The 23511-nt window shown below is 38.3% G+C and overlaps 2 protein-coding genes across 2 annotated transcripts in view; one reads left to right on the top strand and one right to left on the bottom strand.

Moving 5' to 3' along the window:
- The first annotated feature begins 2262 nt into the window (after positions 1 to 2262).
- On the top strand, positions 2263 to 15488 carry stbd1 (starch binding domain 1). Its single transcript, XM_048592904.1, has 2 exons — positions 2263 to 2608; positions 6823 to 15488. The coding sequence occupies exons 1-2, from the start codon at positions 2275 to 2277 to the stop codon at positions 7737 to 7739; spliced, it is 1251 nt and encodes a 416-aa protein (XP_048448861.1). The 5' UTR covers positions 2263 to 2274; the 3' UTR covers positions 7740 to 15488.
- The window catches only part of LOC109917776 (coiled-coil domain-containing protein 158), a 162845-nt gene continuing 149808 nt past the window's right edge, over positions 10475 to 23511 (bottom strand). The window contains exons 18-23 of the mRNA XM_048603980.1: positions 21600 to 21760; positions 18723 to 18779; positions 17686 to 17747; positions 12211 to 12417; positions 10823 to 10924; positions 10475 to 10588 (exon numbers count right to left, since the gene is read on the bottom strand). Coding sequence (XP_048459937.1) covers positions 10512 to 10588; positions 10823 to 10924; positions 12211 to 12417; positions 17686 to 17747; positions 18723 to 18779; positions 21600 to 21760 — 666 coding nt within the window. The 3' untranslated portion in view covers positions 10475 to 10511. The remainder of the gene's footprint in view (positions 10589 to 10822; positions 10925 to 12210; positions 12418 to 17685; positions 17748 to 18722; positions 18780 to 21599; positions 21761 to 23511) is intronic.

Genomic DNA, 23511 nt, shown 5'->3' with positions numbered 1-23511 from the left:
TCACCAAGTATCTACAATTAGAGAGGATTCATGGCCAGGATTTTTAGTACAGTGGGGTTTGCTTTCTTGCTACCTGAAGAGTCAGCAAGGAACACAACCTGGCTGCTAATTGCCTGGAAACGGGGATACTAACCCTCACTCAGCAGGAAGTCCCATTGCAGACAGCAGCTGGCCAATTTGATTGGTTGACAGCTCTGTAGACCCAAAGTACCAGAGGTTCAGTGAACAGAACTGGGGTCCAGACCCCAGAGGCTAAGTCCCAGAGACTAGAACCAGTGAAGTCTAGCGATCTCATGGCAGACCGGGGAGGTATGACCCAAGATGAAATGGTAAGTGGAAGCCGAGTGGAGGGCTGTTGGTGAAGAGGATGGGGTTAGGATTAGGTTGGTGAAGTTCTCATCCTTTCTACCATAAATACTGGTTAAGTTTTTGTGAGCAGGACTCAGTAGGTTGCGCAACTGTCAAATTTTATGGGCTCATCCACTTCCAATTCGGTCAGTGGGAGGAATGTAAAATTTTGCTCTGTGTTTTTGAAATCAAGATGACAAAAATCTTCTCATGGAGCTCAAACATTCTTCTCACTAAACAAAATGCATGAAATTTCATGCATAAAACCCATTCAAAAGATGTAAACCCTTCAAGTGGTTAATTTATTGTAAAACAAGTAGGTTTTTTTTATCAGCCACATCAAAGGGCTTTAAATAGCCTCTTGAAGTTGTTAATCAAAATGTGAACACATCTGCTGTTGCACAAAATGGCTTTGAATCTTTTAAACCCCTGTCAAGAATTCATAATGATGCCAGATATAATAACAAACCCTGGGGGGAAAATGTAATCAATGGATTCTACTGAAGCTGAAAAAAAATACGTTTTCCTTTTCTAAGCTATACCAGATTTCAGTCTAGCAAAGCAACCCAGGAGTGGGTTTATTTTGCGAAGACTTCTCAAGGTTCTTTTTATCATTGTATAAAGTGACTCTAACATTTAAATCATTAAACACCTTAAGTAGTGCTTTCTTCATTTTGAATGCATGAAAGCACTTTCCCAAGTTCAACTGGGTCAATTCACCTTGACTGAGGGTAAAGATAGAAGAACATTTAACATATCCTGGACTGTTAATGGAAATGATCAAGATGCTTGGGTTACAGGTACAACTCAGGCACATGGATTCGTAATTTTTTATATGGGTGTCTTGCCCAACTTGGCATGTACCTACAGCAAGATCATCCAAACTAAAATTGCCTGTCTCTTGTTCTATTACAATGTATAATGTATCTGAGTGGTCTGTCCATTATGTTTCTTAATTATTGTGCTTTAGACTGAGCGTTTAGATGTGAATGGTTTATTCGGCTACTTCAGGGGGGATTGTGGGCTCTCATCAATCTTTTAGGGTGGACCAGAATTTTGTTAATCAGAAAACTTAGTGGGAAAGTTTCTTTCAAATATAACAGAACCAATTGAAACATGTGATAACAAGGTGTGGAGCTGGATGAACATGGCAGGCCAAGCAGCATCAGAGGAGCAAGAAGGCTGCTCCCTAATGCTGCTTGGCCTGCTGTGTTCATCCAGCTCCACACCTTGTTATCTCAGATTCTCCAGCATCTGCAGTTCCTACTAACTCTGAAACAATTGAAACGTGTCCCGTGATAACCTCATGGTAGTCCTCGAACAGCTACCATATTTATTAAATGTTTCAAGGTGTTAAACAGCGAGATTACAAAAATCCGTAACACTACTTTATAGTATGTAGAGTATTAAAACAGGCAGATTAGGTTTGAATAGATGAAAGTATAAATTAAAACAGATGGCATAAAGAACCAGCACTAGAAATACTCTTTGGGGGCAAAATAACTTAGACTAATTCATAGATAGTAGGAACTGCAGATGCTGGAGAATCCGAGACAACAAGGTGCAGGGCTGGATGAACACAGCAGGCCAAGCAGCATCATAGGAGCAGAGAGGCTGACGTTTCGGGCCTAGACCCTTCATCAGAAAAGGGGGAGGGGAAGGGGGTTTTGAAATAAATAGGGAGAGAGTGGGAGGCGGATAGAAGAGGGATAGAGGAGAGGATAGGTGGAGAGGAAACAAACAGGTCGAAGAGGCGGGGATGGGGCCAGGAAAGGTGAGTGTAGGTAGGGAGTTAGGAAGGGGATAGGTCAGTCCAGGGAGGACGGACAGGTCAAGGGGGCGGGATGAGGTTGGTCGGTAGGAGATGGAGGTGCGGCTTGGGGTGGGAGGAGGGGCCAGGAGTGGGAGGAGGAGCCGGCAGCTGGGATGTGTCCAGAGCGTCAGCTGAAAAGGCTCAGACTGAAGTGGCTTTCTGGATTAGAGTCGGAGGTGTCTGAGTGTCCGGCAATGGCAGTGGGGCTGGCGAGTTTGTTGCAGGGGATAGTAGTGATGTTGAGCAGCGTGTGGACAGTGTTGCCGCTGGCGTTGGTAGTCGCTTTCAGCACCTGGCTGTGGTTTCAGAGAGGCAAGAACCAGAAGGCACTGGAGAGCCCGGAGGGAGCTGGGCCAAAGAGCACTTCCCCGGAGGGCAGTGACCGCAGCCTTGGGGAGAGCAGCTCTGAGGACGGAGAGAGAGAGGGCTGTCAGCAGGACACTGCTGGTAAATATTAACTAGCTGTTTGCATTTGGAGCTGCTGGTTGGACGGGGGAGGGGGGAGGCAGCAGGTTCCTCTCTTAGAGAGAAGCTCGTTACGTTCAGTCCGACCCGGGCTCAGTACGGGCGGCCTCCCCTGAGACTTGTACCTGGAGAATGTGCCACACCCCCCTTCTCTATAGACTGTGTGCGTGCGTGTGTGTGGGAGCGGCATGTTTATTGCTGCGTTTTCTTCTGAAATTCTGTGTAGGTTCATGCTGATGCTCCTTAGCTACACATGGTGTGTATGGAGGTGAATGTATCCAAGTAGCAGATGATAGCCACTCTTCGGGGGCGGGGGTCATGCTGTGGAAGTGCCAATGTTGGACTGAGGTGGACAAAGTCATGAGTGACGCGACACCAGGTTTTCGTCCAACCGGTTTACACCAAATCAAGCTTTCTGAGCACTGTTCCTTTATCGGGGAACTGGGTGGCGGTGGGGGGAGAGAGAGAGATGACGAGGCGCACAAATCCTTAACTGCGTATTTTCTAGCCACATCAAATAAAAACAAAACACCGCGAATGCGGGATATCTGAAACAGACAGGGGGGAGGAGAAACTCATCAGAAACCAGCATTCTATGTTTGTTTGCGAGTACTTCATCCTGATTATTATCGTAAGAGGTTCCCCCCCCCCCCCAACTCCAAAAAAAACTGAACTGCCGTCACCTGACGGGACGGTAACTTTATATCTTGCTGGTAATGTGAAGTGAGGATTAAACCCGGTTCTAATCGCGGGAATCCGCTGGAAAGGTTGAACTGAACTATGAGCCAGGCGGTGAACTGGCCGGACGGTCCGGGGGTAGGCTATTGGTTTGAAGGGGTGTGGGCAGTGCTGGAGTTTGGCTGGCGGGAGGGAGGGCTGTCCTCCTGAGCAGGCTGGGGTCTCTGTGTTGCTTCACGCCTGCACTGACGAGAGGCGCGCGTGTTCTCTCTCTCCTCACTCACTGTCCACCTCCTCCCTCCCTCTCTCTCCCCGGCCCGCATTGCACCAAATGAACACTGCACCTTTTGGACCACTGAGTGTCCTTGCATTAACCACTAGACCCCAAACTGTGACAGTACACTAACCTGTTGTCTGCAGCACGCACAGTTCTGTCTGAAACGGATTTTGTGGTGACTTTTTTTAAAACCGTCCAGCTGATGCTAACTGTTCTGTTGGGCTGTGAATATAGTAGTTAATGACGGTTTAAACCGAACCCCCAACCACTTTTTTTTTAATCCTTTTTTGGGAAGAAGCATATCGAGGTTGGAGCAGATATTGGCAGTTGTGCAGTGAGTGATTCCGACTTGTGAAACCCCAGTAATGGCACAACATGGACGAGACGGTGGGCTCATAGATTCATGGCTGTGCTGCAACTCCTGGTGGAGGAAGTGGAAAATTGGAGGGATGTCTTGTAGCTGCAGGTCCTCCTCCAGACCATCTTCAGCAGACTGGGATACTGACCCCAGTTCCAGGAGTCAGGCCCCAAGGACCTGGATGTGTGAAACAGGGAAGGCTGTTACCCTGCACCCTTCTCAAGGTCAGTGTAGGCCCCTGCAAATGTCATAACCTCCCTGCTGTTTAAATCACTTAAACCCCGCCGTCCTCCAAGAATTTGCCCCAGTCAGTACTTGTACCTGATGTTAATATACATGACTGCGTCCTGATGTACTTCTGGAATCAGAAATGATTAATCGTCATGTGCAACTCTTCCCTGCATCGCTCTGAAAGTTGGCGGTCTTCTACCTGCCAAACTGCACTACATCCGCACATCAACAGACACAAAAATGATTGATTTTCCTACGCAAAAATGGAACAATCCTTGGTTTATAAATTTCTAGCTTCAAACATTTATTGGGGTCACTTTTTAAAATTTAGAGTAAATGGATAGTATGATCATGTGATAGGGAAGGTGGGAAGTGAGACTGTTAATAATTGGGGATGTATTTGTCTTAATGCGGATCTTGATGAACAATCTGGACAGAATTGTGTGGATTGCTGCCTCTTTTCCCTGTACTGCTTGTGTAAGAGAGGTGTGGCAAGCTATAGGCTATCTATCATAAAGCCAAATGCCTCAGGATCCTCCAGAGTAGTCCAGGCAGTTGACGCATTGTTTCAACGTACCAATGGCTTTAAGTTTGCATTTCATGTGGCAGATTTGCCTTCGTTCCCATGTATATGTGCACACGTTTTGTGTATAAATCATGAGGCTCCTGAGCAGCAGGTAGCCTTTTATTTTATAGTAATCACCCACTAGGTTTATTGTAATTAATCAAATGCTGATAGTAGAGAGGACTCATTGGAGTTTTGATCAGATAGTAGGCACTGACTGTAATAGCTGAACATGTAATAGCTCTTTAATCAGCATGTACTCTGGGCCAGAGGATCACTTTCTATGCTGTAATACACTATGACATTGACATTGAGGGAGTGAATTTCTTTATGCAGTATATAGGATTTGACACTGGCTTCAAGCAGTGGCATCATGCTTACCAGGAAGTGTTCAGCCACGCTTGCTCTGCTTGCATTCTAGTCACAAGCAATCTACTGGTCTGTCACTGAATAGTGTCAATGACTTCCCACAACCATAGATTTCAAACTGAGAAATGTTGCAATAATCTCCAGCTTTATTCTGCAAGCAACCAGATATGAGAAAAATCATGGCTATGATCACTGTTTTGTCACTGATTTTATGGTCCAGCTATTCAATTTGCAGTTATGGTACATCATTTGCTAAATTTCAAAGACCTTTTTACTTTAAGATCAGGATCTGTGTTCCTCTCCTGAGGTTCAGTTTGGAGAATTGTTTCTCTTATTACATTAAGCAGCTTGTCCTTCTCCGTGGCCTCTTCATTCATTCTCCAAGTCCATTCTATCTCATGCACCTAGATTCCTTGAGCATCTATCATACCAATTTTTGTTGAGTTTAGCAGCATTTTTTAAAAAAAATTGTAAAATACACAATATTGTAACAGTCAGTAGAAATGCCTAGCAACAAGCCTGCAAGTAATTCTCTTTTAAAATCTGCTGGATTCCTACTGCTGAAAGTCCTCCTTGACTTGAGGTGAAGACTGGAGTACTGAGCTCTTGAAATGGTGCCACAGGCTTCAGATTATACTGATCTGATGTCATGACTTGCACACTTTCAGCATCGGTTTATTGTGTTCATCAACACCCTCATCGTAGCATCCAGTGTGATCTGCCCTTGAAGTGTACTGCAGAAACTATATTTTGGGCACCTGTCATACTCAAACTACTAATGTAAAAAGCTTCGGCCCACAAATCACAGTTCAGGTCAGGACAACAAGGATGAACACAGCAGGCCAAGCAGCATCATAGGAGCAAAAAAGGCTGACGTTTTGGGCCTAGACCCTTAGGCCTGAAACGTCAGCCTTTTTGCTCCTATGATGCTGCTTGGCCTTCTGTGTTCATCCAGCTCTGCACCTTGTTGTCCTGGATTCTCCAGCATCTGCAGTTCCTATTACCACAGTTCAGGTCAGGATGACTTTTCTCTTGTTTCCCAAAAATTGTTACAGGTCACTCCATGTACACAGATAGAAACTTACTAACTTGTGCTGTACTTTTAAAGCTTCCAACTGAAATTATTTGGCAATTTTTACTGGTACCATCTGAGAACTCCATGAATGGAGGAGGCCAATTTTAAAAATTAGCATGGCGTTTCTATCACTGTTCCAGTTGATTTCTTATCATGCTAGAAAACTTGCTTGTTGGGGGGCAAAATATTTCTCAAATCATTGCATTCTCATACAAATGTTGGGCATGACTTCTTTTAATATCTATTTAGAAAGAGCTTCTTAATTGATACTTGAGTCATGCAGGGGTTTGCTTGGAAAGTAATGTCATTGTATTTTCATGTTTGCTTCTTGATAGATTGAGAATTTTACCTGTGGTTTGTATAATCAGCCTGTTCACACCTGTTATGACACTCTTCCAGGGCATGTAACATCTGCCTTCAGAGCTACAGACAATATCACTGTACCACAAAGCTTTGTGACTGTACTGTTCTATTTTAAGATTGGTTGATTGTATACTTATTCTTGAACATAACCTAATCCAAATTCCTTTTAGTTTTAAATGGAGTTTAAATTTTTTTGACTGATGCATGTTTGCCATTGTTACTTTTGGGCAGAAGGTTTCCCTTAACACATCTATTTGTCACTTTTTTTTTGTTTTAACAGATAAAATTACAGTTTCTGAAAGTGACAATATGCCAGAGATCAAGACAGCAGAATTGAACGTTAGTACTCAGCAGTCTCCAGTTGACCAAAAAACTGTGGCTTTAGAGGCTCAAGATATTCCTGATGCAGTGGTCAAGATTCAGGAGAGTGCACAGGACCAAAATTTGTCAAATAAGCAGGATCCAGCTGATTCCAGTCAGAAGAATATTTGTGAGAATAACCAGACAAAAAATAACTCGATGGTTGGGCAAGTTACTGTTCATAATGCAAGCATGGCTGAAGACTGTAATTTCAGCAAAGAGGAGATGTATGTTTGTGAAACTAAGTGCACTGACAAAAGTGGAAACATGTATGAAAAATTTGACCATAAAGATGAAGCTTCTGATCAAATGTTGAAACCAGATAAAATCAATGGAACAGGCTATCTAAAAGAAGCACCTGATACTAATATCTGCAAAAATGACATTGACATGAGTAATAAGTTGGAATGTCTTAAAACTGAAGAGGAAAAAGATAAAAAATTCTTCCAAGAGCATGTTAATGCTGAGTCAGAAAGAATGAATGCAAGTTCGGAGCCTGAAAACATTGCTAGGAAAGTTGCTGCAGTATCTCCTTTGCCTCTCAACATAGTCTCTGTAAACTTTAATGTTCACTATATTACTTACTTAAATTCTCAGATCCTTGCAGTGACAGGAAACCATGAGTGTCTGGGGCAATGGGAGAGGTATGTACCATTAAAACCAAACAAGGATGGATTCTGGTCCAGTTCCATTTTGCTCCCAGTGAATTCCAAGATTGAGTGGAAATTTGTGGTAGTGGAAGATGGAAAGATCTGCAGGTGGGAGGAGTGTTTCAATAGGATGCTTGAGACTGGTCATGAAGACTTTGAAGTATATCAGTGCTGGGGTTACCATTAAATATCATGCTGATGTTGGAGAAACGTAATATTCGAGTGAGTGCACTAGTTAGTAATGTGGAATGATGGAGTTCAAGATTTTGAGTTCATTTAACTGCTTCCAAAAAGGGAACTGTATGTCAGTGATTTATGTAACTTTTTCACTGGATGGTAATGACTTTTTCTTTTTTGCTTTTTTTTTCTTTTTTTAAAAAAAAAAGCAATTTCTTTGTCTCCCTATTTTTGTGCTTTGACTTCAGAATGTTGGCTGCCTGAATTTTTGCTGTGCTGGTTTGTCTGTGCGTAATAACTTGCTGCTAAAATGTGCTTTACAAAATAACCTTAAATATCATCTCTTCCAGAGGACAGTAAATCAGTGACATAAGGCTAAAATATTCCAGCACTTACTATAAATGTAATTATACAAGAATTACTGCATGCATATAATCACTTACTGTCATGTGCACCTGTGGGAAAATGCTTAATATCCATATTTAATACTTTCAAACAAAGAAAACTAAACTTTTTTGCATGAAGATATTGAAGTGTAGCAATGCCCCTCCACCCCACCCCTCCCCAAACAACGTGTATGAGAGCATTGCTATTTAAGTATATTTTAAAAAATCTAATGTTGCACTTCTCTTTAAGAATTAAAATCAGTAGTATTAAAATTTTTGCCATTACATTATAAATTTTTCAAATTACTGTTCAGATGTTTTGCCTCTTTCTAACAAGTAATACTTGTTTGGGGACAGATGGGTTTAAAAAGATACTGAAACTTTTTGGCTTAATTAAGACTTTTTTTTTTTTGCTTTTACATGTTGTGAATCTTTGTTTAGCCTTAACTACTGAATTGTTAAAGTTTTTTTTGTGGCATGTGAATGCTACCTTTTTTTTGGTAGGGTAATAAAAATGGTATTCATGTACTTTTTTAATCTGGTTACTAAATTTAAATCCTGAAAAGGACAAAATGTGCTACTCAGTATAAAACCAATAGCTTACACTAAAATTGTGAAATTAATTTTATGTATTAAGTCTTGCATTGAAATAATGTTGAACAGTCTCTTCTGATGCTAGTGCCCAAATCTGACCTACAGAGATTGGAGTTCAAACAAACCTAGTGTTGAATAGGGAGTAGATTTACTTTAGGTTTAAAGGTATTTACAGTCTTGGATCCTGGAACACACAAATGTTTGATTCCTTATTTAGCAGATGTTAAATTTTTGATTTTAACTTGAGGGCTAGTTTTCAATAATTCAAGAACTTTTCAACCCCTTAACTGCAAAGCCCTGCAGGGAAATAGCCATTGTTCTAGTCCAGGGGGGCGTAAACACTCAACAAGCTAATAAACTTGCTGTGGTTGAACAAACCAATTTAATTTATTCTTGTTTAATTTGAACTTGCCTTCATAAATCAGCAGTTTAATTTGTGATTGCTACATTTTTTGAATCTGTCAAGAGGACTGAAGTTTGAAATAATGCTCTGTTTACCACAGTTTTTGTAAACTTTACGAGGCTGAAAGAGTTCCTTTCCTAAACCTTAAGAATTGTCCCCTCCATCCTGAATCTTCAGTCAAGTTCTCCGGTTTCCAAGTTTATAATGCCTTATTTTAAAAAAAAAAAAAAAAAAAAAAAAAAATTATCTTGATTATAGAGATCACTGATTTTTTTTTTCTATAACTTTGATTTATAGTCAGAATTTTAAATTGAATTTTTTTCAGACAGTAAGCAACATCATTTTGCCACACTGAAACTAGTTAGCTCATTTCAAACTTGTGATTTACAGCACATGTCTACAAACACTAGACCCTGAATATTATGATATTGAGTTTCTGCACGCAGTTCTAAATTTCTAGGAGGTGCTGTTTCTAAGGCAACTTTTGGGAATCTTGCCTTGATCTATTGATGCTGAAACCCTCAATTCAATTTCCACCTAATCAGTCTGAAAAGTGACTTATGAAATATCAACTGGAAGTTGCACAACTTTTTTTCTCATTCCTTTTAAATATTTTGGGAAGCCATTATAATGTTCTCAGATGCTGCTTATTATTACTGATTACTCCTGTTTATATATTTTTTTAATTTAGAAAGTGCAAGTCAAAGTGGGCTAGAGAAACATTCAATTTTGCCATAGTTTTTAAGACATTCTCTTTTTTTTTTGTGTAGTACCATCTGGCCAAGAATTGAATTTGTAATATACTTTCCACAAAAAAAACTTTTGACTTGTATTTTTAAAATAGTCTGAAGAATCTTTTTAAAAATTCTGCCTTTCATGCAAGATGAAATCATCATCATGCCCCTGAAATAGGAGTGGGGGGTGGGGTGGAGACTAAATACCCAATTGGACAGTAGTAATGTAAAGACTGCAACACAATTGTTTTACATTTGGGGAAATAATGAATCTGTTCATGGATCAACACAGTCTCTAGTTTTTTAATCATGGTAGACAAATTGCTTTCTGTAATTAATACTTCTGCATAACAACATTTTAACTGCAGTGATTGTGTGGAAAGAGGATCAATTCCAGCAAGCTAACACAAATGTATTCTCTCTCGCTCTCTCTCTCTCATTTCATTATACAAATGTAGCATGAAATCATTAAAATTAGCAAATACAACACGAGTATTTTGGCTACAACAGATTCAACAGTGAGTAATCTCCTGTATATATTTCAATTAACTTTAATTACATATGGATAGATTGAACAGAATGGGTTTCACGAGCTATTAAATAGCAGCAGATTTTATTTTGTGTACTGCAGCAAGTCAAAAGAATAAAATGCAGAAACATGGACTTCACTTTTTGAGCATTTTCTCTCTGTCTTTTACTCTTTTTATCCTCTTCTCTTGGTTTCTGATCATGGAGGACATTTCTGTAAATCAAATATTTTGGATTTAGTAATAGTTCTGAAGTATTAATGAACAAAATCCTCAAGCTAGGTTAAATTAAACCACCTAAACATGGTGGTTTTTGTAATGTGATTAATGGAGGGGTGTACCAGAATAACTGTCAAGGTTTCACTTAAACATTTGTAAAGTTTTATTTCTAACTAGTTTTCAAGTGTACACCAAAACCTAACAAATTTGCCTTTTAAAAACTACAATACCATGATTCTTCAGCTGAAGATCTTCCACCAAGTTTTGCAGACCATCCAGCTTGTTCTGCAGTTTCTTGCAGGCCTGCCCTGCGACATCCATCTGGTCAGTATCTGAAGAGAGAAATAGTGTACTGAAATGAGGTATGAAGGGAAACACTAGCTGCTATGTCTCCTAAATTGTAACAGTTCTTTCACAATTGTGAAGCAGTAGATATTGATGGGCAGAATAGAAGGGTTTTTGGAAGATGCAAGTCAAAGTGGGGATAGAGAAACAAAGGGAGTGCAGAGGTCAAACTTTTAATGAAATTTGAACCATAGGTTAGGAATGCAATTTTAAAAAGTCAAGTATTAAGTGTTATTTCTAAATTGGGCTTCACTAATTTTTCAATTCTGTGCTAGACCCATATAAAACTTTTACACACCCTGTGTCAGTGCAGTTCTGATTCTGTTATCAAAAGAAGGTAGAAGCACTGGAGAGTTTGCAGAAATCAGTACAATTAGAAATATGAGTATACAAAACAGCAAAGATCAACACACTTAAATTTGGTTATCTTCTCTCTTGGAAAACAAAGGGTGACCTAAACGAGGCCTTCAAAACTAGTCAAGGTTTGACGAGGGGATATGAAGTGAATCTTTTGTCCCATGCGAAACAGCCTAACTAGAGGCAATCAAATACAAAAGAGAGCTTTCTTGGTGACTAAAAGAGAATTCAGAACGTTAATGCAAAGTGTTTTGTGAAACTCTGCTGCAGGGAATTGAAGTGAATATGTGGACGTTTAATGGGAAATGAGGCCAGCATATGAGGAAGATGGGAACAGCTAGCTTATAAGGACTGAGGTTGGTGTTCAAGTCCCACCTGCTCCAGAGGTGTGTGATAACATTCTGAACAAACTGATTAGAAAAATAATGTACAAGGATAAATTGAGATGACCAAAGTTGGGAGGAGGCTTGAATGCAGCATTAACATTAACATAGATTTGTTGGGCTGAACAGTCCATTTCAGTAACCCATATCTTGCATAATTCTATGGACGTAGGGAAAAAATGATTTGACTAACTTGGTTTAAGTTGGGTTTTTTTAATATAACTTGAAGTTGCCATTTTGTGGGTAATATTTTATACAATTTGGGCACTGATTCAAAAATTTTTTTGAAATCTTGTGAACTATACTGATAGCTGATGTGATCTTTGAGCCAATAATGTGTCCTATCAAGATAACCAAGTAATATGCATGTCATATAATTTTCCCCATTATTTAACTGCAAATGCTAGCATTGTTAAAACTGAATCCTTCAAAGCAAACCAAAAGGTCAAACACCCTGTCAAGTCAACAAAAAGACAACTTTAGAATAAGTGTTTAGTGGCTCCTGCTTCTCTCAGGTTACACACAGATCTTACTGTTATTTTGGAAGTGAAGTTCATTTTCCAAATATGGTGATGACATGTAGCTGGTCCTTGAACAGCATAGGTCATTAACAACCGAGTTTTCCCTTCTATATTCGCACAGTGAACCAGTTAGCAAGGAAGATACTGGTGATCTTTCTGGACTCTGATGCTTGGGGGAGGAGGTGTAGCACAGACCACTCGTCTGTAATGAGTGGTTTGCTGTACAAGAGGAGGAAAAAAACATTTTATCTTTAGCAAAATGTAACTGGGAAATTGAAATATACAGTTAAGTTACACTAGCTGCATCACAGGTTGTCATCATGAGATCAAAACAGATCTGATCCTGAATCAAATTAAGTCACTGGATTTGTATATCTGTTTCATGGGTTCAGGCCTGTTTGGTTTTTAAGTTGGTCAACAAGTTTTGCAGAAGTTTGGTTTCAAATATTACTTTATAGTTAGGTGTAAGCAAATGTTTGCTGACAACAAGACCTTCACAGTTGGTAAGCACTGTGGGACTAAAGTATAAATTAGAACAGTAACTTGACCTTGTGATATTTTGTTTGACTGTTGGTAACTTGATTTCTAATATCCTTGCATTATGGATTTTCATATTCTTGGTTCAAAACATCCCACTTCAGTCAATTATGAAGTAATGTTTTGTGCTTTTAAAGAGTAAAGTGTAGACCTTTAACTGGTAAAGTAATCTGTTTTAATCCCTTCCATTTAACCCATTGCCAGCTAAAGTTCAGATTTGAAAGGATATCCACTATAATAAAATGGGGAAGGCAGCAACATTTAAAATAATAAAACACTTCTTAAAATTCGCACTCTCTCTCTCTCAATCCTGTGCAAGTATGACAAAAGCTAACTATCCTTCCTGATGAGCCGCCTGCAGACTTTAACATGTTGACCAAACCACCACCCTCTTTCAGATTTTTATGCAATGTATTTAAATTTCATTAGCTATCATGCTGGAGTTTGATGTACTGAATGTATAGGTTCAGTCTAGATCACTAGGCGAGCAATATTACTTCTACCTCCACACCACACTCTTACCCTCCAATTTAGAGTTTTTTAAAAATCAATCTGTTTGTGGATGTTATTACACACCTCTGGACCAGGTGTGACCTGGTCTCCTGGCTCAGAGGTAAGGACACTAGCATGACACTTGAGGTTCCATTCTTTACAATCTATTCATAATCGCAAAATCTACTTCAATTGCTTCTCTTTCTGCCCCAGCGCTGCTAACTGTGGTGTCTCCTAAGGATATTCCCTTAGTCCCTGCTTTCTAATCCAGATAATGCCATAGAAATGTTGTCTTAAAAAAAAATCCAGTTTCCATGTCAACAAAACAAAGTGCTGGAGAAACGCAGTTTAAAGTTTATGACAAAGGATCACAATTTCCTGTTAACTCGTGAAAGAGAATTAGTATTTCAAGTTCAGTCCTTAGAACTTCTGCTGTCAGACTTGCTGAGTTTCTCCAGCACTTAACCTGTAGCTGCTGGCAAACTATTATCTGTTTCCACATGTATGCTTATTACATCAATTTCTACCTAATCTTTATTTCTCTCAACAATTTTAGTGTCTCAATTGTCAGACTGCTGGTCAAGCAATCCAGTAATGCATGAACAGAAATTTCCTCAAATTGAGGGAAAACTGACTCTATTGGTTTTGGCCCACATCACAAACTCCATTCTCTCAGCACTGACTCAGTCTGGCAATTTTCTACTGTTGAACTCTGTCATTGTCTGATTCTGAAATGGGCTTCCAACCATTCATCTGTGCCATTACTAAGGCTATCTACTTCCACCACAGGTTCAATTCAGCTGTTGATGAAACTTTCATCCATGCTTTTATAAACCTTGGACTTGGCTATTGCAATGCACTGCTGTTCAGAATCCCATCTTTTTAAACTTGAGGCCTTTCAGAACTCTGCTAGCCATGTCCTAACTCAAACCAATCTTGTGCACGATGATCTACTTTGCCTTACAGTTAAGTACGAGCTTGGTTTTAAGATTTCCCTCATTTTCTAATCCTTCCATGGTTCACTGTTGTCTACTTCTTAACTCCTTCAAGGTCAGAAATCATATAACACCAGGTTATAGTCCAGGAGCCTCACTCCTCCTCCAGGTGTTAGCCATACAACCTATTGCTGAGGGCCGCCATATTGGAAATTGGAGGATTTAAGAACCTTAAAGGCCAGCACAGTTTAAAAATGCAGCAACAAAGAGAAACCAACATGCTTTTTATCTCTTCTAGTTTCTTCAGCATCCCTTTTTAATTGCACCACTGTTTGTGGCTGTGCTTGCAGAAGTTCCCTTCCTAATCTCCTTTTTTTTTCTTGTTTGAGACCCCCTGTATGTTAAGGTATGTTATATGAACATCAAAGTATTTCTAACACTTAAAATCTACTTCGCTAAACAATCACTTAGTAATCAGCCTTACTGTGTCCGTCTGTAGTTTTGAGATTTTGTTTGACCCTTTTGAAATGGTTGTGGGGTGGTTTCATTACAGGTGTTAGTCTCATCATTACAAAAAGCTGGCATTCAGGGCAGAATTTTGGAGGGAAAAATCTACTGGAGTATTTAATCCACTTGCAAAGTGAAAGGATGGTACAACAAACACTGGTAGGAGAACTTACTTTGGAAATAATTACAGTCCCTTGATTCATTGTGTTAGAAAGGTAAGGTTCTTTCTTGTTCTTCAGTGTGTTGAATATAGAAAATTACTATTTTTATCTTGCAAGAACCTGGCCTTGATTGCATGACCAAATATTACACACAACTACATACATCTCAGTGGAACAGTTCATTGTAATTAATTCACTAGAACTGACCTGTGTAAACTTAAAGGACAAGAGAATGCAAGACAGAATGCTGTTTATAACACATTCTTTTGGCATGATGAGAAGGTGGGGCTGGGTGAAGGAAAGGTGTTTCAAAAAGCCCAACATATGTACTGAATGTAGAATTTTGAACCAAGAGAAAACCTGTTTTACTATGTTCCTAAATAGTTGCTGCAGCAGAATGGAGCTCATACTACTTCACACATGAACAGGATCTGAAGTAAACTGATTTTCTCTCCCAGCAGGCAAGGTAGATAAGCTCTGTCATAAAGGTGCCTGAGTATGGTATTGAAAGCCAGAGCTGCTTTGCCCTATTGTGCAAAATAACAAATTATTAGGGGCTATGGAAGACGTTGGTCAATAGGCTTTCTGCACAGTTTGGACATATCCAAGTTTGAAAACTTCAAAATAAATCTACAATAAAAGTGCAGGATACTGTAAATCTCACTTGTGCTAATTGAACAATGCCAACTTACATTTTATTCCATCTTATTTTTCAAAGAGGAGGTGCAACCATTATATCCCAGCATTGACGTTCTCGGGAAACTGGTTCATACTATATGGATTTTTCATTTGAAAAGATTGCAAAAGTGACTGTCAATTCTTAGTTCACTAATTAAATCTTTCTATTGTGTTAACAAGGTCATGTAGATTCCTGCTTTTCAACATCCATAAGCTGCTCCATAAAATATCCCATAGTTTTCATTACATTTGACACTTAACACCATATTAATGTAAACATTGCTTGATGGTCTGGAAAGATGCAATGGAAAAATGGAGAGATTTCAAACCATTACTAGATATGGTTTTAAATGGTCACTCGAGTTTTAATTGAATGGGAAACTTTCTTTTTAATGTTGTAAAATTTAATGCAAAGGTGACTAAAATAATTACATGAACTTTCATGTATTGTTGCATTGATAATACTTTGTAGCCTTAAATCAGAAGGACGCACAAGTTTCATTTATCTTATTTTGGCTTTAAATTACACTTTGAAGTTTGTTTCAAAAAGTAATATCATAAATCTGATAAATCTGTACTTAACAAAAAATAAAAAAATGCTGGAGATCGCAGCGGGTCCGGCAGCATCCAAGGAGAGAAAGTAAGAAAGTAAGCTAATGTTTTGAGTCTAGATGACTCATTTTTGTTTTCACTAGAAGATTCCAGCATCTGCTGTAATTTGCTCCAATGCTGTTGAATCTGGTCAGGTCCATTATAGAAAAACTTACACTGACACAAAATGTGACTTATGCTACGACAAGTTGATGTTCCCATGTACAAACATGTTAGGAAGTCTGAAATAAAAGTAGAAAAAGCTGAAAAATACTCGTAGATCAGATACTATCTGCGGAGAGAGAGAAATAGTGTTCATATCTCAGGTCGTTTACTAACTTTTTCTGGTCCAAGTCAATGTTTAAAGCAAGTTCTGGGGTGATAGAAGGGAAGAACAAAAAGGCACATGTTGATAAATACCTAATCAAAAACAAGAAAAGAAACAACAGAAAACAGTGAATGTGAACAAACTAAAAGAGACCAGTAAAACTTGTTATCACATAGTGACTAACAACAGGGGGTTGTAATGGCAGACTGTGATAACAAGGCCTAGTGTGTGGGGTGGAGGGCTAGGACATGGGAGAGTTTAGGCCCTAAAACTATTGAGTCCAGAGGGCTGCAGGGTCCCCAAGTAGAAAATGAGGTGTCGTTCTTCCAGCTTGCGTTGAGCATCGCTAGAACACTGCAGCAAGCCAGAGACAGATGTTGGCCAGGGAACAGGGTGGTGCGTTAAAGTGGCAGGTAACAGGTAGTTCAGGGTCTCTTTTGCAAGCAGAACGATGTTTAGGCTCTATCCTATCGTTTACTTGCTACCCCATCTCCCTTTCTTTTTTTCTGCATATAAACTGACGTTTTTCCCAGCCACTATCAGTTCTGAGGAAGGGTTACCAGACCCAAAATGTTAACACTTTTTTTTTTTTTTCCTTCGCAGATGCTACCGGACCTGCTGAGCTTTTCCAGCAACTTTGTTTTTGTTGTGTGGTAATGGGGTTCTATGCTTTTTAGTCTCCATCCAATTTCAAGGGAAAACAAGTTAAAACACAAAACTAGCTCAGAATTAGCACAATTTGTTAAACTTAGTTAAAATAAAATGTCACAGGATGCTTGAGAAATGGAAAAGCAACAGGTAGCGTACCGGTTGTGCTTTTCTGAGGTTGAACTAAATTATGTGGTTGCAGTGAAGTGCAGCGAACTTCACCATCTGGCAGCTTATTATACTACACTGAGTATGCAGAGTGGTGAGCTGTTATTTTCAGGATCTGCTTCCCAGAAATTTAGACTCTGTCTCCCTCCCCAACCTTCTCCGCCATCACCACCGACCCCCAACTGTTAGATGCATGCACAGAAAAGCACAAATTAAATGATTATGAAAGGCTTGAAGATGGTGAATTTGTTTTTCTCAACACTGGTAAAATATTTTTGTTACACTAACAAGATCATTCCTCTCACATTTTCTGTATGGATTCCCATACAAATTTCAATTTCTTTTAGTATAACATTTTTCAGAACAACCTATATTGTTGACAAAATCAACAAAGGGACACCAACTCTTAGCAACCCTGGCATGCTGTTAATGTTAAACTCACCAGGGCAAGCAAAATGGTCAGATTTGAAGGTTTCTTTTGCATCCTGAGTACACGATCGATCCCTGCAGGAAAAGACGTGTAGATAGCATTCCAAATTGCTAGCAACATGCACAGATTTAGTAATACACAGCATGAAGGTTAAATACAGCAAGCATGCAAACCAAGCATTGTTGCTGTGAGAACAAAGGCATCTCATGGGAGAACTGCCTGACCTAACAACAAACAGAACACAAAACATTCAAGCATATTAATCTAGTTGAATTCAAAGTTGCTGTATAGGGGAAAAAAAAAGAGGATTTAATTTTCATCCAAATGTTGTTTGGAAGTTTAATTTTCCAAAAACAGTAGTCGGATAAAGTAATCCAGTAGAAAAACTGAAAGCAGAAGTGACTCCTGTTGGGACGTGTGTGCACGTGTATGGCAGGTGAGTAAAATAGGATCAGATGTCTCCCAAGATCCAAGCATTTCACCATATTGTCTGAATTTAAGCACAGATGAGATATTGCAAGTAGCTTGCTTCTGTGAAACTATAATCAAGCGATGCAAGTTATTACTATTTTAAATAGGGAATGAGAACTGAGCTCGACTTCCTTGACATGAGTCAATTAACACAAAACGAAGGCCAGTATAAGCCAATACATTTAATGAGCTTTACATTAGTTGAACGGGTGAAAAAGGAGAAGGAATGAGAGCACACTTACCCAAAAATGTACATTTATTGCATGCTCTGCTGTTAAACAGAAGTCTTAACTCCCCCTCACACAGATAACTGATTTGCAAACAAGCCAGTGTAATATTGTGTGAATTTCAGAACTATGTCTTATTATTAAAAATTCACTTAGTTAGTAGTAAAAAGTTGTTTTTTTAAGTACAATTCATAAATAGTGAAATTTAGTGAGTTTGACTCCATTTAATTTTGGTACCACTACTTGCAGCAGAAAACAATGACCACTATTCTCAGTTAATGTTCTAACAATGTATAAAAGGAACCGCATTTGAAAGCAAACATATTAAACCAAATTGAAAAATGCTCAAACCTGAAGCAGGTATCATGTGTTCCACTTTCCATACAAATGTCTGTATTCAAATCATCCCTAAAAATTAAACAACATAGTATAAAAGTAATGCAATTAAATTCATGTAACTTCCTAATTTTATGGCTACCACTTACTGAATTTTTTTGCTGAAGCAAATTTGGAATTGATCATGAATAGATCATTTTCCTATTTTTTGAGTTTTCTGAATCCTAATCTTAAAGTATGCAAAATAGATTCACTTCCCAGAGATCCAGTATTGTTTTCCCAACCTGCACTCCCTTCATTCAAATTTCCAATGGGTTCACGTTTGGTAAGCTTTCCATTTTGAGAAATCATAGGGGTAGGACACCAGGCAAAAAGGAAACTAAAATTAAAGTAAAGGTTAACAAGGGGAAACAAGGTATACGGATCAGAAAAATAATAGGAAAGTTAATTGAAACCATTAATATATTTTATGGCTATAATGGAAATGAGAAGGCAATTGCTTCCATTTGTTTAAAGGAAAAATGCAATTCAAAAGAAGTGATACTGTTAATGATCGAACTAGATTTAGAGTAATTGGGGAAGGATGTTTTTGCTCAAACAAAAGAAAAAAAGGTGATTATGTTAAAGGCAACCGGGATGCTCAATAGGGTCTCATGAGCTGAAGTTACAAGGAAAGGACTGAGTAGATTGTTGGAAAAGAGCTTCACTGTTAATTTAATAGCAGACATTGTGATTTCAAAGGTTGTTCATAAGAAACAATCAAATTGTATACAATAAAAAGAATTAAAAGAACAGGGAAAATGATATTACAAATCTGAAAACTGAGATTAAAGTGATGGGTAGATTGTCTACAAGTTTCTGTTTCCAGTGTCATGTGCCTAACGGGATGGCACGGTGGCTCGGTGGTTAGCACTGCTGCCTTACAGCACCAGGAACCTGGGTTCAATTCCACCCTCAGGCAACTGTTTGTGTGGAGTTTGCACATTCTCCCCATGTCTGCATAGGCTTCCTCCCACAGCCCAAAGATGTGCAGATGAGGTGGATTGGCCATGCTAAATTGCCCATACTATTCAGGGATGAGTAGATAGGTGGGTTATAGGGGGATGGGTCTGGGTGGGATGCTTTGAGGGTTTGTGTGGGCTTGTTTCCACAGTGTAGGGATTCTATGCTCTATGAAACGTGTGCAAATGATCAAGGAAATTTAAACATAAATTACAACCACTGCAAATTAATTTTCACAATGTTAATGCTAGTTTCAAAATTATTTGTGGAAACTAGCCCCACACAGAGAACAGGCCATGATAGCAGATCAAACTAATCATGGTGATGAATTTCCATCAATTGTGCTCACATAGAGGGGCTCTTAAAATTGTTTGCCTTTTCTCAGCAGAAAGGCACAACTAAGGACCAAAAAGCAGTTGAATATTTTTTTTTTTAAAACTGCTTAAAAAAAAAACAGACACCAATTAATCTAGTCAAGGGTTCTTTATAGCTTTTAAAACCTATAAAGCTTCTGTAGCTGTAGAAATAAAAGTAACCAGGTTGCCGATCTTAAATATATATTTTTAAATGTTTTCCAATGCAAAAAAATTATGGTTTTAAACATTACATTTTTAAATTAATAAGATTTTATGTTCAGCAATAGATAAATTAGATTACATTTGTTAGATCTCAGCGAAAGTATTGTCTACAGTTGTTGGCATCACATTATAAGAAAGTTGTGAATCCATTCTAAAGAGTGCAGAAGTGAATTACTGAGAAACTTCAGTTATGAAGACAGATTGAAGAAGTTGAGACTGTTCTCCCTACAGAGAAGAAGGTTGAGAAGTTTCTAATGTCATGCAAGTGTTGTAAGGTTTCCTGCAATTCAGTAACATATTTGACTAGGAAATGAGAAAAACCTAGAAATATTCTAATACGAGAGTAATGGGCAATGGAAAAGATCAACTAATGTCAACTGTGAGAACAACAAAAAGTAAATTAAACAACATGTAAAGCGGGGTCTGAAAAGGCTACCAGCAAATTAATCCTATTTGTAATACAATGTATGAGGGATATAATTTTGCTGATATTTAGGCAACTAGTGGAAGTAGCATTTGAATAACCTTAGCAACAACTGACTGTTATATATAAATCCAGAATTTTTGAGATTCTCACAACTAGGATCCATAGACAAAGGAAGAAACAAACAGGAATTGTTACTTGACATCACTACATTTGAGAATATTATATAATCCTGTTTAGATTAAATAAAATTCATACTTTCCAAAAAAAACTTGGTAAATTACATCTAGAAATAAAACATTAAAATGTTTACATTGAATTTTTTTAAAAAATACTGATTTTAAGCTTTCTAAGTTGATATTAATGAACATCTAAAAAGGCAGCTTGGTTGTAAAGATTAAAGTTTTGTTTACAAAAATGAATGGATTAGTTAAATAAATAGTATAGGATTGACTATTTTCCTCCTTCAATGAGGGGGCAAAAAATAATTCCTGGAGCATGTCATGGTACCCTTAAGAAGGGTTCTTCCTCCTTTGATAAACAGGGTCACAGATATTGAATTAGATCTGCATGATTTGTACCTGTGATGTAATGTGAATTTATCCAATGTGAACTTATCCAATGTGACTGAATGATAATGCTCAACCCCATTAAGAATGCCTCTTTCTACAAATTATAAGAATTGCTGTTATAAGAGATGACAATAAAGTCAACAGAAATCTGGAAAGCCTGCTTTGATAATTATTCACTGTCCAGAAAAGTAAATATGAATTAAGTTTTTCCAAGCACACTTGAAATTGGAATTGTGGTAAATTTAAGCCACTTTAACACATTTAATGGTACTAGATCATGATGATACAGTGAGCATAGCAAGTATCTGAATCTTACACCGCATGCATATTTCGTGATGTTCTTTCTCCTTCACATTCAGTGTAATTTATGCTGTTTGATCTGTTACACCCATCACAGGCTGTACTCTTAAGATCCATTAGAAGATTTTTCAAATCAGGGTTCAAGTCCTCTTGAAGACAACTGGTCTTGGACACAGCCTAAAATTTTTAAATAGAAAAGACATTATACTTGGAATATATTTTTGGAGTGAATTAAAAGGTTAAGATGATTATTAATATGAAGCTTGAATTTGCATTAGACCTTTGTCACTCCCCCTCCTCCAAAGGTAATTTTCATCTTCCTTTAGTAAACAGGTGGGATGGATTCACAGCCCATTTAAGGAACCACTTCATTTTCATTTCCATTGATTCCAATAAAAATGAAAATCAATAAAGTTCTAGAATGGGCAAGCAGTCCAGTCCGTGAGTTTACCACTCAAGTGAAGAGGTAAAATGACACCCCATCTCCCCAGAATTGTCAGCCTTTTGAAAAGCTCATCACAGTTGTATTTGCTTGTAACCCTTGAAAACTTTAAGTTATTACTTGACATTGTCTGAAATGTCCTGCTATAGTGACAATTTTCATGAATTGTTAATATAAGTTTAACTACAATGTCTACATAACATCTCTTCATCCAATGCCACAACGCAGCACCTACTCCATGATTTGGTACACATCTCTGCAATAATAACATTGACATCTGCTTCTTGGACTCTTACAGTTCTCAGCTCAGAATGTTAGATATTTTTGGACATTATTGATAATGAACAATTATTTTAATTTTCCTATATGAATTTGTCAACAAGATGGGAACTCCTCAAGTGATTTACCTACCACATGATCTCCGTTTGTCTACTGTTAATGTCCTCAAATAAATCAAGCCTGCAATGGAGTGAAATAGAAGTATATACCCAAGAATTTTCTATGACTGACACATTTACATAGACAGCAGTAATTTGTCATTGTCATTCATACCTTTGAAAGGTAACCCATGAAAACATTTGGGTATCTTTCGTAGTAGATTGGAAACTAGCAATACTGGAAAAATGCAAACGTAAACACAAGCTGCGTACTAAGAACATAAGAAACAGGAGCATAAGATAGCCATACCATCCAATGATCTTGGTTCACCATTCAATAAGGTTATGACTGATCTTCTACATTAATTTCACTTTATGGTCCTATTGTCATAAACCCCAATTTACTCTGTGTTAATGCCCAATAAAAACACAGAAAAGTTACAACATAAGAGACTATTTGGCTCATTATACTTGTGTCAGCTGAAGAAGAGTTTTCAAACTTACTTCCACTTTTAGATCTTGGTCTGCAGCCCCGTAGGTTACAGAACTTTGAGTACATACCTGTTCTAAAGAAGATGAGGGTATCTGCTTCCAATGTTCTTTCAGGCAATGGGTTTCAGAGCCCTGCTATTTTCTGGGTGAAAATAATCATCAATCCCCTTCTAATCCCTCCAGCCATTACTTTAAATTTATACCTCCTTGTTACTGATCTCCCTGGTTACTGACAGGTCCTTCCTTTCCAGGCCGTTCAGAATTGCATGCATCCGAACTAAATCTACCCTCAGTCTCCAATATACCACAGAAAACAATCCCAAATTATTTCCTCATAGATAAAATGTTCCCTGTCCTGAGAACATCCTCTTGGATCTGCTGTGCACCCATTCTAGTGTAATCAGATCAATCCACTTAATGTGGTGAACAGAATGGTACACAGTGGTCTCAGTGGTGTTTTACACTAGTTCTAGAAGAAACTCCTTTACTCTTGTTTTCCATGCGTTGGCTGATAAAGGAAGGTATCTTGTGTATGCTTTCCTAACTACCTTATTTACTTGTTCTCCTACCTTCAGGATCCTGTGGAAATGTATTCCAATGTTCCTCTGTTCTTTTGC

The sequence above is a fragment of the Rhincodon typus genome, chromosome 1 (assembly GCF_021869965.1).
Source record: "Rhincodon typus isolate 14 chromosome 1, sRhiTyp1.1, whole genome shotgun sequence".
NCBI classification, from domain to species: domain Eukaryota; kingdom Metazoa; phylum Chordata; class Chondrichthyes; order Orectolobiformes; family Rhincodontidae; genus Rhincodon; species Rhincodon typus.
The sequence above is the reverse complement of the archived record's forward strand: the minus strand, read 5'-3'. Positions and strand labels throughout refer to the sequence as shown.